The 19,518-nt window shown below is 39.3% G+C and overlaps 1 protein-coding gene across 1 annotated transcript in view; it reads right to left on the reverse strand.

The window, feature by feature from the left end:
• Positions 1 to 1,729: 1,729 nt before the first annotated feature.
• Positions 1,730 to 19,518, reverse strand: part of LOC111867698 (intraflagellar transport protein 140 homolog) — a 45,756-nt gene continuing 27,967 nt past the window's right edge. The window contains exons 17-24 of the mRNA XM_023857768.2: positions 16,646 to 16,932; positions 12,753 to 13,029; positions 12,105 to 12,274; positions 9,968 to 10,112; positions 8,643 to 8,837; positions 6,847 to 7,065; positions 5,271 to 5,440; positions 1,730 to 2,551 (exon numbers count right to left, since the gene is read on the reverse strand). Of these exons, the coding sequence (XP_023713536.1) occupies positions 2,107 to 2,551; positions 5,271 to 5,440; positions 6,847 to 7,065; positions 8,643 to 8,837; positions 9,968 to 10,112; positions 12,105 to 12,274; positions 12,753 to 13,029; positions 16,646 to 16,932 (1,908 nt within the window). The 3' untranslated portion in view covers positions 1,730 to 2,106. The remainder of the gene's footprint in view (positions 2,552 to 5,270; positions 5,441 to 6,846; positions 7,066 to 8,642; positions 8,838 to 9,967; positions 10,113 to 12,104; positions 12,275 to 12,752; positions 13,030 to 16,645; positions 16,933 to 19,518) is intronic.

Consider the following 19,518-nt stretch of genomic DNA (forward strand, 5'->3'; position numbering starts at 1 on the left):
GAATTACAGTCACTAAGTACATTACTACCCTGAATCTGCTTATGGCCCAACATATTTAACAGCATTAAAATTATGTGACCTTAATTCTGCAACAATTTTCCAATGCATAATTTACTTCTAAACTTCACAATCCAGAATACTGTCTCCTAAAATGATAAATCATTTTCACAACTGAGTGATTTAGTAAAAGAAGGGATGGGTATAACAAAAGGTAACCTAAATAACATGCATGCCAACACACTAACAAAAATAAGTTCTTTTAACCTCACAGATGTAAAAATATTGTAGCGTGTTTGTGTGTCACGCCACAAATAAGTTCGTGCCGTTGTCCCAATATAGCGAATTTATTCCTTTCACTCACTTACACACACTTTACAGGCATTTTCACTTGCAGTGTCACAATCACTGCTTACAATATTCCGGCGATACTGGACCCAGACGGATATTCCGAAGTTTCTTCTCCGAAGGCTGTTCCGCGACTGACTTCTTCGAATGCTATTCCGAGACGCACTGTTTTTCGCTGAAGCTGGGCTATCTATAACCTTGCCCGCTGTTAGGCAACGAACCCTCCGTTATAACCATGGAGACTCCTGTTAGAATTACCATGGAGCAATTGTTGTCTCCTCTGTAACGGTCTATTGTAGCGTTTCCATAGAAGTTACCCCTCTGGTTTGCCGACACGTTACAATATGTTTAATCTGAATTTGATTCAGTCAGAATTTGATTTAAATATTTATAACATTGTGCACATTTTCTGTTTAAAAAGAACACAGTTATAGTAAAATATATGATTTTCTTAGATTTATGTTGTTAATATCATGCATGCAGGATCATTCAAATACAAGTACCAGACCAGAATTTTCTGATATTATCAGCAACATTGTGAATAATACAGACTACATTTCAAATCTCCTAAAATACATATATTATAATATCATAACTGTTACCATGTTTACTTTTCATCAATCGTATTCATACTGGCATCATGATACAGAAATATTTCACATGAATGCCAACATGTGCAATCATTTTTTGCATGCCACAATAGATTAAGAGCACACTAAAGGAACCTCACTTTCATGACAATGCAAAACCAGATTATGTGAAAAAGAAAGTGAATATCTCAGGAAGGAAGTAAAGGCAAAGTTAGCCCTGTAACAGGCCGTGGTGGCCCACAGGGTTGTGAGAGGTTGAGGCTCCCACATCTTCTAGACAATCGGATCACGGATAGAGGCAAGGTTGTCAGCCTCATGCGCTGGCTGCTCTTTACTCCCACGAAGATACTTGGTACTCATTTCTGTTAGAGGCCGAGTCAACCTCAGGGCAATAGTGCAGCTGGAATGTTAGGTAAATTGAAAAAAAATATTCACCTTATCGAGACTCAAACCCATAACCTTCCAGCATGTAGCATGGTGAAACCAAATATGTTACCATGTATCCCCAGTAGGGAAGTACAACTTCCTTCTCCATGTAACCAAAATTCCAGTCAATCAGATTTTTACATGTTTAGTTCTCTGAAATGTGGGCTCTGTATGAAAGAAGTTTTGGCCACCATGCTGAAGTAAAAACAAGGGAGATAAATGGCTTTTTAACAAAAGTAGGAACTATAGGAAGATCATTTCTATAGTAGAAAGTTAACTCAAAATCCAGCGAAGTTAAAATCATATGAAACAAACAGATTATTCCTGGTTATGCATTTATGGTTTAACCTGATGTAGAGCATTTGTACTTTGAAAACTGCTGACAAACCAATCATCAGGCATACCCAAAAACAAAATGAAATGGGAAAATTACATCAGTACTTTCTAGACAAGTGGAAATAGTAAAGAATCCTTGAGGTCCACATACCTTTACTGAGGCATGGCATCTCAGAACTTCAAGGTGCATGGAGATAAATAAGTATTAACTATGAACATCAAATTTTCAAACACATTATACAAAAGAATAAGCACATAATTAAATTCCTATGATGTACGTTATGCTGAGACTCTGCTTAGACTGGATAGAAGATCCAACTCATGACAAAACACACTCTATTGGTGCAATGATCATGCGGTGGACTTCCCCAATCCTTCTTTGGTGTACACAAGTGGCAGTAACTCTGAACTAGATGGCATATGCCTGCCCATTTTTAAACACAAGTGTGGGAGAGTTTGTTTCTCTTTCTAAAACCTCCTCTTCTTCTACAACCTCCACTTCTTCATCAAGTGGTTCATCCTGGTCAGTCACTCTGTCTTGTCTCACAGGTCCTGCTCTTACCTTATCTCCTGATGCAAATGAACCCGAAAGGGGCATGCCCAGTTCACGGGCCAGTTTTCCTAATGTTGATGAGGACAAATAATATGCAAGATTGATCCCTGGACCTGCCACACGTCGGAATTCCTCCACCAGTTGTTGAGCTCCTCGGAAGTCTCCACCCGCCATCAGGCTCTCTACCATGAGAGCATAAACATCACCCACTCGTATCCCAGCAGCATCCAGGTCACCAGAATGTTGTAACAATTGACGACACTGGGAAAGAGCTGTCTCCTGGTCACCTCTATCAGCAACCCTTTATGTGAGTGAAACATCAAATTTGTTATGTAATAACTTTTAAATACAAGTTTTATTATATGCATTCAAAGCCTAATGTCTAATTTCACTATTACTTGGTGATTCAAATATGACCAGGGCTGATTTTTTGTAAACAAGCCGCACTGCGAAGCAGCTGTGCGACCTTGAGAGATTGTAGCCACAACCTCCACTCTCCCTCCTGTTAGGGTTAGAACCTGTTCAGTGCTGTCTGGGAGTTGTTAGAGGGATGAGCGTACAGAAGGTACCCCAGAGCGTGGAACAACGCATTGTGATCAAATTCCTCGTTGGAGAAAACGTCCCGTCCGCTGAAATTCACCACAGACTCCAACAACAGTATGGGGAAGAGTCTCTCATGGACCCGTGTGTTTGAGTGGTGTAAGTGCTTCAGAGAGGGCAGAGAGCGCGTGGAGAATGTGTTGACTCGGGAGGGGAGTACGTTGAAGACTGACATGTGCAAGTATGTGTTGGGCAATTATGTTTTTTTTAATCAGTCCCGGTCATATTTGAACCACCTTGTATATTAATAAAAAATAAAGCCAAACTGCATATCAGATAAAATTTTTTGTACAAGTCTCCAATATTTTTGTTCTTACTGTTTCTGGATACCCCTACCTTTTGTTACTGAAACATCTATTAGTTTCATGTCTTACACTATTCACACTATTTCCATTATTTGCCTTGGATTATGCACCCACTGCAACACAGCTTGCTTCAAGTGCAATAATTTTAGCAATCTTTACTAAAGCAGGCTCATTTTGTTTTACGTCATGCTAACCTAAGCTACCTATTGAAGTTTCAATAGTCTCTCCAGTACTTTCCCATGCACTATTGATGTAAGCAACATAATTTAAGAATTTCAAAATGGCAAACATGTTTGAGATTTTAATTTAATACCGTTCTTTACCTTTAACACCATTTAATTTCTTGATATTGAATCTCTCCTTTGCACTGTTTGTTTGTTTGTTTGTTTAGTGATAGCTTGTTCCCAGTGTTAGCAGTCACCAAACAGTGGTCAGTATCACAGTTAGCTCCTTTAAAAGGATGGACATCAAGTACATTCAATGCCACCTTTTATTTAACCATGCATATTAATCTGACTGCGTGTCTTCCCATATGGAAAAATCCAAGGATATTTAAGAATGTTGCAATGTGGGAACATTGTGCTCCTGATAATTAAATTCAGTTTCTTAATTTGGAAAAGTCTGCTACTGTACCCTCATCATCATCATCAAAATTTTCATGTAAATTCCCTTTCACATTCGTCTGTTGAGAATATCTTCCGTCTCTACTTTGGTACTGAAATCTCCCAATAAAATATTTATGTGGTACTCAGGGAATTGAGAACACACTTCCAAGTTCTGTGGTCAAGAATAAATGGATCAACACATCCACTCCCGTATATGTCTTCATGGTGCAGTGCTTAATTAGTTAAGCAGAGGGAAAACTTTACCTTAGTCAGGGAATTGATCAAATATATACTCTAGTTCTTTGTAAGGGACATTCCTTGTAACATCACTTTCATCCTCAGCTGAAGCATGCACATTAGCGTAGTTGGTTGAGGAACTATGCTACAAGCTAGAAGGTCACAGGATCAAATCCTGATAAGGTGGATTGGATTTTTCAATTTACCTAATCCTTCCAGACGCACTATGGCCCTGGGGTCGACTCAGCCTCTAACAGAAATGAGTACCAGGAATATTCTTGGAATACTCTTGGGGGTAAAGGGCGGCTGGCACGTAAGGCTAACAACCTTACCACCATCTAAGAGCCGACTGTCTAGAAAATGTGGGAAACTCAACATCTCACAACCCTATGGGCCTCCACGGTCTGTTACAGGGATACTTTTACTTTTTTCTTTACCCTATCAGTAACAAAATCTACACTCTTTTAATTACTAATTCAATTCCCAAATGTATAAAAAAGTCTGTCCCTAAGTGATGACTATCATTTTCATTTCCAGAGAAAAGATAACTATTTGTTGGCCCATGAATGTTCTGGCTGACCTCCTGTACTCCCATTAAATCTAACTTTTACTTTGCCAGTTTTGCTATTACTGTTAGTAATAAACCTGGCCTATGGAGATTACAGACATTTCACGTTCCAAATCACACATGCATTTCTTGTAGCTCATGTCATTTCAATGAAAGTCCAAGGTCTTTTATGAGATTTTCTAAATATTGGTTCTTTAAGTTAATGAGCTGCACCACCTCCCAGACCAACCATGAGGCTGCAGACCACCCCTTAGTGCCTGTAAAACTGAAAGGTAAATATTTTTGTTATTTTAGGGTCTAGAAAAAATGCTACCTTAACAAAAGAGTCATATTTTTCAAGATCTACTATTACACATAATTTCCTACATTGACAATAGTATAAATTCTACGTCACAGGTCCCTATTACTAAATGCAGGAAAGAGAAATATGCGAGGCTGTGGAGAACTACAGTACAATGCCAAATTTCATCAAGATCAGTCAACTGCTTCAAAAGTTTAAAGGGTGAATACCCAGATAAGATGCTGACTACTTTCATTTGTCCTGAGAAAGGGAAAAAGATTATTTCCTGAAAATGACTGAGAACTCTAAAATCATATTCTCCTTTATTCTTGCAAGAAAGTTCTTACATTGTTAAATATGTCTCTATGTCTGACAGGACAATCAGAAAACAAAAGCTATCAATATTCGCATTACAGAATTCTGACCTGCGGATATCAACAAATCTCTTGACTAGGACCATGCGAGTGTTGAGATTGTCTAAGACCCTTTGGTGTTGTACTGGGTCATGAGGTGTTGTCACCTTGGCCAAACATCGGCTAGCTTCGCTGAGGGCACCAAGAGCTTTCTCGTAGTTCTGATATTCATCCACCTCCACCTAAAATTAACAATACTGCCAATGAAGTGAAAAAATGCCAAAAATGTGAAGTGGTGATGCTCTAAAAGTAGAGACAATAATGGGGTTTAGAACAGGCAGGACTGACCGTACAGGGTGGGTCAATGTCATCTTCTAGTCCATGTTTAGGTCTTCCACATGTTCTCATCCTTCTAAGTTTTCTGGTCAGGCTGGGTCATAGCTCAAGCGGTTAGTCACTGGCTTCCCACCACAATGGCCTGGGTTTGATCCCGGGTCTGGTCAAGTGGGATTTGTGGCAGACAAAGTGGCACTGGGGAAGGTTTTCTCCAAGTACTTCGGTTTCCCCTGCCAATCTTCATTCCACCAATTGCTCCACAATCACCCTTACCTATCACCTGGGGCTGGTACAATAGGCCAGAATTGGCCACAGTACAAGGGACTTAGTCCCACCCCACTAGAAATAAAAAAAAATGTTCTGGTCACAATTTTCTAAGTTTCTCGTGTCCATCCAAGTCCCCTTCTTGATATAACCAGACAGTAATTCATGATCGGAACAAGATATGCACCAAATGAGTTGAATATGACTATGTACAAACTGTGGGTTAAAATGTTCGAAAAAAATAATATTACACAATTCAAAGAAATAAGCATGTGTTAATCTCAAAATTTCAAGCAAAAACTGGGATTTGAATATTCACTTTTCAGCCTCAAATTTCTAGAATTTTCTGATAACTACTTTTGCTCTGCTTGTCAAGTGATCAGTACCATATTTGTCCAAGCAGCAAATAAGTTTTTCCCCTCTGCTTTTAAGAATTACAAAATTACCCATCATGAATTTTGAATGTGAAATATACAGATATTAGATGTTTCTGATATATTGTAAGCTTTATTGTATTCATAAAAAAACTTGTGTTATCATGCTATGAGAGTTGCAAGTGAGAGAGTAAGACACACACACTTCACAGCAAGAAGCCAGAGCTACCACGTGGTTTCCAGAAGTGCCAAGTTATGAAAGAAATGTGAGGAGCAGATGCCTGCTTCTCCCTGGATGCTTCTTCATCCCCCACCTGTGAGCTTCTAAAATACTCTCGGACCCTCCAGCCTGTGCTGCCATCCCAGTGTTCTCCAGAATGAATAATCCTGAATCAAAATGTTGTGGAGTTTGCAATTTGCACAGATGTATAGAGATCCGTCGAGCCAGAAGCAGGGTACAGGATTCATGCATGAAGAAACCTACACATGAAGCCTATAGTATACTAGTGAAAAGTGAAATACGGGTTGAATAGATAACCTGGCACCAAGATCAAAAGTGGCTAAGTGACATTGAGACATCAATTATTCTGAACCAAGATAAACATTACATATATTTACATATTATCAAATCTGTTGTAATAATTCAGTGTCAAGTAGAAAGCAATGTAAGTTACCTGTGCACAAGCCACATAGAAATTTGCCAGAAGATCTGGAGAACGGCCTTTGGTGTAGAAAGCAACGATGTTCTTGAGTACTTCTGGTTGATTCTGCCAGTCGAGTGACTGAAGGTAGTTGGCAGCCATGACGTAGATCTCACGTTGTCGTGATACATTGGCAAAGAAGACGATCTTCTCTGTGTCTCCCGATTTCAGCAATGCCTTCATAGCTGCCACCTGTAGATACCGGGAAAAGAAAAAAACTGATCCATAATTTCAGTTGAGCAAGAATACAATTTCTTCAAACATTTTATATTTACTTGCATCATGTCTAAAAAAAAGGAAGCAGCCAAAAGATAGAGACAACACAGCACATAACTGCTTAGTATAATATGCCACTTACTGAAATTAGGAGAAAGTACAGCATGTCCTTAAAACTTGGAATTCAGAAATACTTCATTGGAATCAGCATACTTCATGAAGTTGAAGTCCACTTTATATTTTCTTCCTCTGTTACAGAACTCTATACACTGAATGAAATCTCAAAATCTTTTTGAAAGTTTCCAACATCAGTCTAGCTTCTTTTTTTTTAATGCTAGTGGGGTGGGACTAAGTCCCTTGTACTGCGGCCACTTCTGGCCTATTGTACCAGCCCCAGATGATAGGTGAGGGTGATTGTGGAGCAATTGGTGGACTGAAGAATGGCAGGGGAAACCGAAGTACTTGGAGAAAACCTGCCCCAGCGCCACTTTGTCCACCACAAATCCCACTTGACCAGACCCGGGATTGAACACGGGCCGCCACGGTAGGAAGCCACCGACTAACCACTTGAGCTATGGCATGGTCTTGCAGTCTAGCTCCTTGGTGAGCAATCTTTCTTGCATTAATTCCATTGAAGAGAGTCCTTCTTGATAAGCTGACAGTAACTCAGTCAGTCAAGGAATTTCCTGTCTCTTATAAAAGCTTTATTGCCATATTCAGAAATGCACATCACTAGTATTTTGTTTAAAAGTGCTGTCAGTATTTAAGATAATACAGCATTGAAAGATAGAATGATGTATCGAATAATGAATTGGAAAAGGTGTGGAAGGAGGATGGTCATGGCCTAATTTGAGGTAGTGTTGTGGTATTCTCCTGGAGGCAGTAAGGAAAACTGTAGAAACCTCAATAAGGACAGCTGGTATTCCTGCTAAGATACTGTGACACATGGGCCGTTTCTATAACAACAGACGAATATTATTACGGCAATGAATACAGGCAACAGTAGAAGACCTGCAGTTTCTATGTGACAGCCAATAAACACCTTCCCCCTTAAAACCATGACAACAGTAGGGAATCCTAGATAAAACAGATATATATATATATAATTATCAGAATCTTGAAAGTGTTATAATTATTGTAGTTAAAACTAGTGAATATCCAATACACTGACTCAATGATTCAAACCCGTGTCTTTAGTCACAAAAAATGTATGTAACAATATGAACCAGTCACCTACAAAATAAAAGTCTAAAGCATTACTGCTTGAGCCAACCTGATCAGCAGTGCCCAAGATTCTTGTGTTGCAAGTCCATCAATTAAAAGAATTGCTTCTTATCTCTACCCTCTGAAGTTAAGGTTAACATTCTACTCAAGGATATAAACAACCACTGCTGCTGCTGTCGCCACAACAGCAGCAAGCATGAACACATGGACACACTGTAATTCTTGCAACACTCTCCAACCCAAGGCAAAGCAGAAATGATGAAACAAGTCAACATGGTTGAGTTCGTCCCCGAACATAAACACAGGACACTTTTTTTGAGTATTATTACCTTATTACCAGCTTGGGTGAACTTCTTGGTGGCCAGATGGTAATTGCCTTGAGCTACTGCACTTTCTGCTACTTTCTCCAGGACTTGAACCCGGGTTGCTTCATCTCCTTCTCCTTTGTTCATTGTCAGCTTCTCAGCCAGATCCTCTGTTATCGGTATATTGTGTTCAACGCACAAAGATAATGCCTCCACATACTGCCAGAAACAGAATTAGATATAAGTCAACAATCTTCCTAAGAAATAATTTTAAGAAATAAAGGCTTAAATATTCTACAGACATTAACAGGGTTACGCATGTTTTAAAAACACATTACATTACATGATCACTGCACAAAGCTGTACAACATGTATACAATCATGTAGTCATTCCTCTATTTTGGGGGGGAAGGGCAATTAAAAGAGCAAAATGAACATTGCTGCATTATTTTGGACTTCATATTCTACAAAGGATGCATCTACAGAAATTTCAATTTTGCGCATCAAATTTCATTATTCATTTCATATATTCATATATTCATTTCAATATTACCACAGACAATAATTTCATGGACTGGCCGCAAAATGTTGTTGCAGTGCACTACAGTGGATAGGTTGAGGCACGATATGATGCCCTCTCAGTTCATCTCTCATCACAGCAAGAGGCAGTTGGGTGCAAACAGTGTAAGCAGAACTACGGCCTCTGTCGTGTACTGCAGTTAAATGCGGGTGGTGGAAATAAAAAATGTGGCAGTTTGAACAACGGACAAACATCAAGTTCTGCCAGAAACTAGGCAAATCCCCTAGTGAAACATTTGGCGTAGGAAGAACTGGCTACTGCTACATGACAACGCCCCTGCTCATCCCTCTGCTCTTGTCCAAGAGGAACTGGCAAGGCAACAGGTCACCGTTTTGTCAAACCCTCCAAACTCACCTGATCTCGCCCCATGCGATTTCTTTCTCTTTCACCGTTTGGAAGCAAAGCTACTTGGTTGTAGATTTTAGTCATCCGAGGAGGTCATCAATGCCACAAGAGATGCTGTATAGGAATTTCTTGCCAATGTTTTTGGCAGGTATATCAACATTGGCAGACTTGCATAACAGCCAACGGCAACTACTTTGAGGGTCGATGTGGATCTGTGTACGTGTATGTGAATACTTTGTAATATGATGCGATAAAACCACAGTCCACGAAATTAATGACTGTACCACATATTTGGTACTAGTAAATATTCATATTCCTGGAAAACATTAAAATCAAGCACCTTGCAATTAGAATTAAAACCCTGTTCGGTTTGTTCTGAACAGTTTCAGAGCTAGACAGCACCCAGGCTTCTCCAAGGACATACCTGCTTTCCTATGGCAAGAAGATTGACAGCTTTCTCATACTGACAATTCTCTACGAAGAAATGTGCACACTTCTGCACTATGGCAGGGTCTGATTTTGAATCCAGGCTCAATGCAATGTGCTGAAGAGCATCAGTCTGGTGGGTTCTGTAACAGTATACAGGGAGAAATATACTTTATTAAACTTTAAGATCAGGATAGTTCAATCTGTATAGTGAATGGCTACAGGCTGGACAGCCAAGAAATCAGGGTTTGATTCCTGGCAGGGGTGAGAGATATCTCTCTTCTCCAGTGCCCAGACCAGTTCTGTGGCTCACCCAGCCTCATATCTAACAGGTACTGAGAGCTCTTTCCTTGGAGGTAGAGTGGCTGAGGTATGAAGCTCACAACTCACCTCCATCCAGTGCCCTGGTTAAGAATATATGGATTTGCACATATACGCCCCCATATGTCTTCTGATGTGGTGCTTAACAAAATAAGCACAGGGTCAACTCTACTTTACTTTATTTTGTGGTAAGATTAAAATAAAATGTGAACTTACCATCCACATACATGTACCCTACTTCCTTGTTACTGATCAAGCACTATTAAGTCACCTGACATGTTTTCATCCTGAGATGACAATGTTCAGGGGGGATCCAAATATCAAAGGAGACTTCACAATATGTGCCCAGAAGACTTAAAACATCTATACCACTTAAATATGGCCGGTCACGGTAGCCGAGCGGTCTAAGGCATGCACTGTCTTCGCTCGCTCAGAAGCCGAGATCGTGGGTTCAAATCCCACTCAGGGCATGGATGTTTGTGTGCGTTTTTCTGTGTTTGCCTACAGGTAGAGGCCTTGCGACAAGCTAATCACTTGCCCAAGGAGTCCTACCGAATGTGTAAGATCTAGCAAACCGAAGTGAAACGGAGAGTTTCATGGAGGTAGGCCTAGGCCCAAATGAGGGCTACAGCGCCAAAGAAAAAAAATACCACTTAAATATAGCAATACAGTTCTTACAAATAATTAAAATTAGTATTATTTTTGACAAGACTGTACGAGCAACTACTTATATCAATGAACTTGTATATAACATTAACCTCAACTGTTTACAAAAATACAGTGCACAGACATGAGTGCTAATGCAATTTAAACTTCTTTGTGTGTTACGTCTGTTACTCAGGTCTGATACAAGTCAATACATTTTTTCTCACATGTAGACATGTGTAGCAAATTATGGGTGGAATGTGGGTGGGACTTGGGCATGCACAGCAAATTGTGAGCAGAATATGAGTGATCTGTGTTTGTAGCTGTGCAGAAACAGGGCAGAATGTTTACTCGTAAATGACAGCTTCTAATTTGTGGTCAGTTGTAAGCAAAAAAGGTTTTGTACGTTTAAGAAAATCTTATCTTTTCAGTTCAGGAAATGGAAATGACATTGCTAAATTTTTTATATTTTCATATCCCTAGAATAATCACTTCAAACAAAAAGAAATACTGCTGTATTCGAACTATTATTTAAACCCTAGTGCTGTAACGTATTACACATTATCAAAAGTTTGAGGACAGACTCATGGTTATACATTTCACCATTTTCAGATATCATAAGTACCCGTTAATAACAAGTATTTTTTTATCTTATAAATTCTCATAATATCAAGGTTCCACTGTATACCAATATGCCTCTCTTTGCCACAGTGCCTTATTATGTTGTTAATTATTCATCTACCTATACTATGTATAATCTTGTTTGAAAAACTATATTCCACTATTCTTAATAAGCAAACGAATTGACATAATGTGACTGACAATACCATCACTTGTAAAATTTCATAGAATTCCTGAGGGACAAACGAAGGAAAATTGGGGGGAGAGCATTTCACATAGTTTCCAGAGGTAGAGTTACGTTCAGTTGACAGCATAAGCATCTAGAATGATGCCATCTAGTAACAGCCATACACTGATTTTGTTGCATTTGAGGTTCACGCAGTTGTAACTGGGATGTAATGACACGCAGTCTCGTGAAAGCTCACTGATGTTCCTATGAAGCATCGATGACTTTCATTATGGAAGACACAGCCTTATATCACAGAAACAGAACTTTTCATGAACTGAATTTCTTAGTGTCAGACAATCAGGCACACTAAAACACTTACTTGAATGCCAGGTCCAAAGCTTTGTGCAGCATGCCAGCCCGATGGTATAGGACGACAGCTTTGTCTTGCAGAGCTTTATCAGAGGACTCAAAGTATCGTGCTGCCTCCAGCTGTTCTCTAGGACCAGCAAGCAATGCCATGTTCCACAGCTGCGATTCCATTCCTTGCTCCTGCCAAGTATTTACGTATAAGAAACTTTTGTTTTAATTTAATACAATTATTGACTTTCTGGACATTAACCATCAGCCTGTTTTTCATTTAAGAACAACATTCTGGAGACTAGACTCTGTCGCCTTTCTCAGATAAAAGCCTTTTCAACTGGGGCCAATCAATACAGCCAGTCCCTATCTCTGGACATGAGAACCAACATAAGACAGGATATATAAATAAAATACAACACAAAACATAAGTGGCAGTTCAGACAAACATTACAAAACTCCACACACATGAGCCCTTGCACCTATGGGCATGAATAATTTAATGGCCAGAGCCCATAAAATTGGAGTAATATCAAAATAGAAGATTTTAATTTAAAAAATCTTTATTTCTGAACTTCTATGGATAAAATCCATACAAATATTGTTCTTAAAATATCTATATGATAAGACGGAAGCAATAGGCTATGTAGATCTCTATCAGCTAGCCTACCTTGCAGAGTCTGACAGCATTTCCATAAGCATGTGACCTGGAAAAGAAGTCGACGGCTTCGTTAATCTTGCCCATTGCTTCGTACTGACGAGCCAGGTGATAACATGCTGCTCTATCACCAGTGGCACTAGCGATCTCTGAAGCTCGAGCCAGGTTCTCTTGGAAGCAGAGTACACGCACCAGTGAAAAGTAGTCTTTGGCCTCTTCATAATAATGAACAGCTTGATCCATGTTACCAGTGCTTTCCATGTACTGGCCCCACCATTTTACCAACTGCCTACAGTGAAGGACAGATATATTCTCTGTACAGTATCGATCAAATAAGCGCTTGTTCCTAAAGCATATTCTCTGGAAACAGCAACTGATCAGTGTTTCTATATAGATTACTAGATGCATTCATTATCTGTATTTATTTAAAAAGAAATAAAGCATGACATAATTTAATAAACCCCATCAAATTACAAAACAAAATAATATTTATTTATTCAATTCCTTGACATGTTTCTGCCCACAAAGGGCCATCCTTAATGATGACTCTTTGAGAGCTGATATATGTCAGAGTACTGAATAAATACATACCATTTTATGCTGTAATTTCATGGTGTTTACCAAATTATATTTAATCATAATGCATACACATACAAATGTAAAAATGAGAAATAAAGTTATTCTTCTTCTAATTTAGAATTTTAAAAGTCAATTATTATTTGTTAGGCCAAATTTCCACAATATTTAATCTGACCAATGAAGACAGGAAAATATAATTCAACAATTCTCAACAAGATGAGACTCAAAAATTGAAGCCTCAGGTTATACAAACGATAACTAAATACCAAACTGAAAATAAACTTTCCATCTTGAGTCTTTGGCAGATTAAAATTCTTTCTGCAATGCATGATGATGATTATGATATGACCATGGTTTATGCTAACCGTCTTACAGTGTATACACTTTTTCACCTTATTCTTCACTTCCACACTACATGTTTCAGCACTAATGTGCCATCCTCAGGTATCTTTATGCATGTTAAACTATTGTACTGCATGCCGTGATGTCTTCATTCTAAAATGACTAAAATCTATATTCGTCATATATGTCGATGAATTCTAAATAATAAAACTTTTCAGGATTCATCCTACATCGCACTCAAACATGCGAATTATGCCAATCCTCTTTTATGTGAGCATTCTTCCTACATACATTTGTGTATCGTGTTCTGTGTTGTGTTTTGCTCCTGTTACTGCATAAGGTGAAAAAGTGTATACACTGTAAGATGGTTAGCATAAGAGGGGGTACCCAAAAGAAACCGAACTTATTTTTTTTAAACTTATTTATTCAAAATTTAAGCACAAACCTTCAATCCCCTTCAAAGTACTCTCCACTTACACTAATACACTTGTCTACCCTTTTATTCCATTTTTCAAAACATTGTCTAAATTCATCTTTTGAGATGCTTGACAGCGCCTCCGTCATTTTTTCCTTTCATGTCTCTTTTCATTCGAGGAAACAAAAAAAAAGTCGCACGGGGCAAGGTCAGGTGAGTATGGAGGGTGAGGAACAGGGGTCATACCATTTTTGGTCAAGAATTGTCGTACAGACAGGGCTGTGTGAGCAGGGGCATTGTCATGATGGAAAAACCAGTCACCCGACTGCCACAAATCTGGCCGCTGAGCTCCAAGTCACTCCCGACAGCTCCACAATTTCTTCAATGGTCCGTCGTCGATCTTCCTTGATGATTTCACGAATTTTTTCAACATTTTCATGTGTTCGGGCCGTGGAAGGACGGCCAGAACGAGGTTTGTCATCAATTGACATTTCACCATTTTTGAAATGGGAAAACCACTCAAACACTTGAGTTTTCCCCATAGCATCGTCCTTGTACGCCGTTTTTAACATTTCAAGAGTTTCTGTTCCACTTTTCCTGGGCAAAAAGCAGAATTTCACTGCCGCACGCTGTTCACGAAAATCAGCCATTGCAAAAATGACGATCACACAAAACAGTTGTCACTATAAACTCTGCCGAAACTTCTGAAGCAACGGTAGTCGGCTTATCGACTCAGGATGTTAGCTCTATGCGCTCATAGAGGCAAAACGCGGTACTACAAAAGCTCTGCCCACAAAAAAATTAGTTCGGTTTCTTTTGGGTACCCCATCGTAAACCATGGTCATGAATCAGTGTAACAGGACGCTAAAATATAACATGATTATGATATGAATATAATTCGCTTGTCAGCTTTCAGACACTCCATAAAATTGTCACATCACGTGACAGCATCCAGATGCAATACATCGTCACATGTTAGTGACCCGATATGGGTTTGAATAACTGCATTTTATTTAACACTTGTAACTACAAATCATTATAACAGCCTCACTGAGCTACACTTTAAAAAACACTACAGCACACACTTAGTTCCGCTCAGTTACAGCCCTTACTGGTCATTGCTTGGTAGTGGCTCCCAACAATGGGTGTTGCTCTGCTTCCATGATCACATCCTTAATTGTCTTGTAACTGCCTCACAATTAAATCAAGTCGAAGTCAAAATCAAAATTATGTTACAAACAATGGTGAGTTGACGAGTCTGTGTAGGTCTCAAGTACCCATCTGGGGCCCCAAGACCAGATTTTTATTACTCTCAGGCAGCCGAGGGTTTGTTGATGTGAGGTGCCCTCTTTGACAAAATGACGGATTTCTTGTTTACAGCTGCTTCTGGCCTTCACCAGCACATTCACATTTACTGCCTACGAATTCTAGTGGCCATTTTGCTTCAAGAGTTTTAATACAATTTTCGTGATGGCCATTATTCTGTATTCCTCTGACTTGGCCCCACTGAGCTCCATCACAATCTCCTGAAATATCATTGCAACTATTTTGGACATTTTGTTCAGAGAAGAACTGTTTGCATTAGGAGCCTGAACTGACTGACTTGGTACTTGCTGTTGGTTGTTAGTCAGTTAAATTGCTGTTGGCCTTCACAAGCACAGTCATTCCTGGCTAGAGTCTCCTCAAGGTCCATGACCAAGATTTTTATTGTCCCCTAAGACAAAATTGGGTCTCCTCTATAACAAAGGAGGGGAGGGGGTCTTCCTACGTAAGTGCTACATTTGTTGCACCGTAGTTTCAGCACAAGTATATCTGCACTGTCATGGCATCCAGTTCACTATGGATAGTCAGTCAGTTAAATTACAGCTGGCTTTGCCAGCACAGTCATTCATGGCTCCAGTCTCCTCAAGATCCATGACCAATATTTTTATTCTCTCCTAGACTTGTATATGTTTGAAATGGGGGGGGGTTGTTGCACTGTAGTTTGAGCACGAGTATATCCGCAATGTTATGGGGTACGTGGTAGCGTAGTTGGTTGGGGCACTATGCTACAAGCCAGAAGGTCGTGGGTTCAAGTACCGATGAGGTCATTGGATTGTTTTCAATTGACCTAATCCTTCCAGCCACACTATGGCCCTGGGGTTGACTCAGCCTCTAACAGAAATGAGTACCAGGAATTAATTAAATGATTTAGCTGGGGAGTAAAGCACGGCCGGCGTGTAAGGCTGACAACCTTACCGCTATCTTTGAGCCGACTGTCTAGATAATGTGGGACCCTGAACATCTCACAACCCTATGGGCCTTCACGGTCTGTTACAGAAATAGCTTTACTTTTCTTTTACTTTTTATATCTGCAATGCCATGGTGTCCAGGTCATTATGAACTCTGTGCATCCTGTGTCACTGCACTATACTAAGAACACTTTTACAAGGTATACAGAGGTTCCCTGTCAATGCAGGCTTGTGCAGCAGGCTGTGATGTCTCATTCATATTTTCTGCCTGGAACTTTAGAACAAATAGTGACATATAAACAACCACTGAACACTTCACCACATTCAGAAACACTTACGGATCTTTGGACTTGAGGATATACTGTTCAAGAGCTTGTTGGTCATCTAGCAGCATACGGGGCACTTGGGTATGTTGGACATCTGCTTTCTCATACATTTGTGCTGCACCCATAAAATCACCTTTTGCCTCCAGGTGGGAGGCGATGTTAAAGTATGTTGTACGAAGATGGATGCGATCTCTTTCTTCAGCAATTCTTATGGCTCGGTCCCATTCCCCGCCAGCCTGGTACATTTGGTTCAACAAGTCCCAGCGTCCACAGGATGTATACAATCTCTCTGCCTCTTCCTGCAAGGATTATAAGTATATTATAATACACAAGTCCTAGACTAACAAATTCAAATGTATATACTGCTGAATAGTTAACATTAACTAACTCCATGGAGCAAAGTTCTCCTTGAGAAGCTGACAATAGTCCAGCTCGTCCATAAATTCCCTGACTTTCACGGAACCCACATGTACAACAGCACGTCTATAAACATCTTACTACTGACCCCATCCACAGCCAGTTGAATTAAGTCCACAATCATATTTCTTTAAGATTCATTTTAAAATTTTCCTCCTACCTATACCAAAGTCCTTCAAGTGGCCTGTTCCTTTCATGTAGGTCATATGCAATGCTCATCTCCCCATACAAGTCCCATACATTTCATCATCCTTGATTGATCACCGTAATAATATTTGGTGAATACAATTATGAAGCTCCTCACCATGTAATTTATGCTATTCTTGTGTTATGTCCTGTTTCTTAGGTTCAGGCATTGCGCTCAGATTTCCTCAATGTGTGTCCTTCCTTTGAAAGTGAGAGACAAAGTGCCCATATGCATATACAACAGCTAAAATTATAGTTTTCTATAATTTTGTCTTTCGGTTTTCAGGTAGGAGATCATAAGATAAAGATTCTGGCAGACTGCATTCCTTGTATTTATGCAGTTCTTAACTTTCCAATGTAATTTCCATTCCTTACGACATAATCCACTTTGTTTCAGCTTGTCAGTGCCAGAAAATAGAAAAAAAGGTCATAAAATTTTTACTTTAAATTTCCAATTACTACATCATCATCATCAGTAATCTGTCAAGACGACAGGTCCACAGTCTCTTCCAAAACAATTCCTCCATTTAATGCGATCTACAGCTTTGTCCTTCAAATGACAGTATCCTCTTCTGTTCCCAAGGTCATCCAGCATCTTCTTACGTCTTCTTCCTCATCTTCTTGTCACTTCTATCCGCCCCTCTATCTTTCCTTCGATAACTTCTTTTAGAAGGCAATTTCTGCGTAAAACATGACCAATCCAATTAGCCTTCTGTTTTCTTATTTCGTGTAGGATATTCCTCTGCTCATTGACTCTAATTAACACTTCTTCATTTCTCACATAATCGGTCCAACTGATCTTCTCCATCCTTCTCCAACACCACATTTCGAAACTTTCCAGATGTTTCTGATCTACTGACCTAAGTGTCCACGTCTCAGCCCCATACAGAGCTATGCTCCAAATGTAGCATTTCACTACAACATAAGGGCACAGTAAACTTTATAAAACATCTAAACTTTCCAACCCCGATTAGCTTTCTTATGGAGGACCAATCTAGTGATGCTGTACATATTTACATGTAATATGTCCTGAACACTTTTACAATCATGCTTACTTTCTTTCAGGCACAAGTAAACTGAGTATACTTAAACCAATTTGTTTCTCTTACTTCATAACAAAACTTGTTTTAGTGCACCTTCTCTGTTCAGATATCTTACTGCCAGTGCCATAGCTCACACTATAATATAAATTTACAATGGCAGATTTAACTGGAACCTAAATAGATGCAAGAACACAGACTGAGTTCAAGTTTTCTCAGCAACTGGTAGATTCTCTGGACATGACTGAATTTTCAGTTTTGTTGCTTAGATGTAGCTAATAACTCAGGCTGTAGTCTTGGAAAAATCTGACTGTTCTTAATGTAGAAGAAAGCAATATATCTACAAAGTACAAAATAAAAACAATCCAAGTGCTTTAATCTACATTTGTATGAGGACCATGACAATTTAACATTGATATTACTAAATATTACAGAGTTATAAGGTCAGAGACTAGATACGAGTATCCTAAGATTTTAGTGAATTTCCTCTCTCCTTCCATGCAAATATCAGAATACTACTTTAAAATAGGCAAACAAATGATTCCTTTCACATTCTTACCGCTTCACTGAAACCATCCCCCATTAATTTAATGTACCCTATTAAGAAACTCAGAATCAAACATAAAAGCAATCAACCAAGTATATTCTAAAAGGTTCTGACAAGGGTGTATAACACTCAGAATTACTGGGTTTCTGGACTTTGTCCATCATCCAGTACTCTAAAAAACCAGAGAACACAGTGTTTCAGAAACTGGATCTGTTTCCGACCTCAAGTGAGGGGGGAGTCACCTACACTATTGGGTTCATTAGAATGAACTTTATGAGTTCAATAACTCCAATTACCAATCCAGACCATCTGTGTAGTCACTAAACACATGATAACTGGTATCAGGAGTTGGATTAATTGACTTGTTGGATAAATGGAATGGAATAAATTGTCAGACTAATTGATTGTGCATTGTCAGACTGGAGTCCATGTGATGAATAATCATGCTGGAATTTGAATGTCTGGTAGCTGTCATCTATGTGTTGAGAACCGAAATGAGGGCCAGGATGGATTCCAACCAGGATGAAATGAGCGCTTAGATAAGTCTCTTGCCTCCTGGACAGATGTCAACAAAGATAAAACAGACATCATTCAAAAAGAAATGAAAGCCAATCAAGAAAAGATGGCAGACCTTCAAGAAGAAATGAAATCCCAGATAGGTTTGCTCACCTCCCAGCTGGATGCCAACCAAGCCA

Source organism: Cryptotermes secundus, unplaced genomic scaffold, assembly GCF_002891405.2.
Source record: "Cryptotermes secundus unplaced genomic scaffold, Csec_1.0 scaffold1076, whole genome shotgun sequence".
In the NCBI taxonomy this organism is placed as follows: Eukaryota; Metazoa; Arthropoda; class Insecta; order Blattodea; family Kalotermitidae; genus Cryptotermes; species Cryptotermes secundus.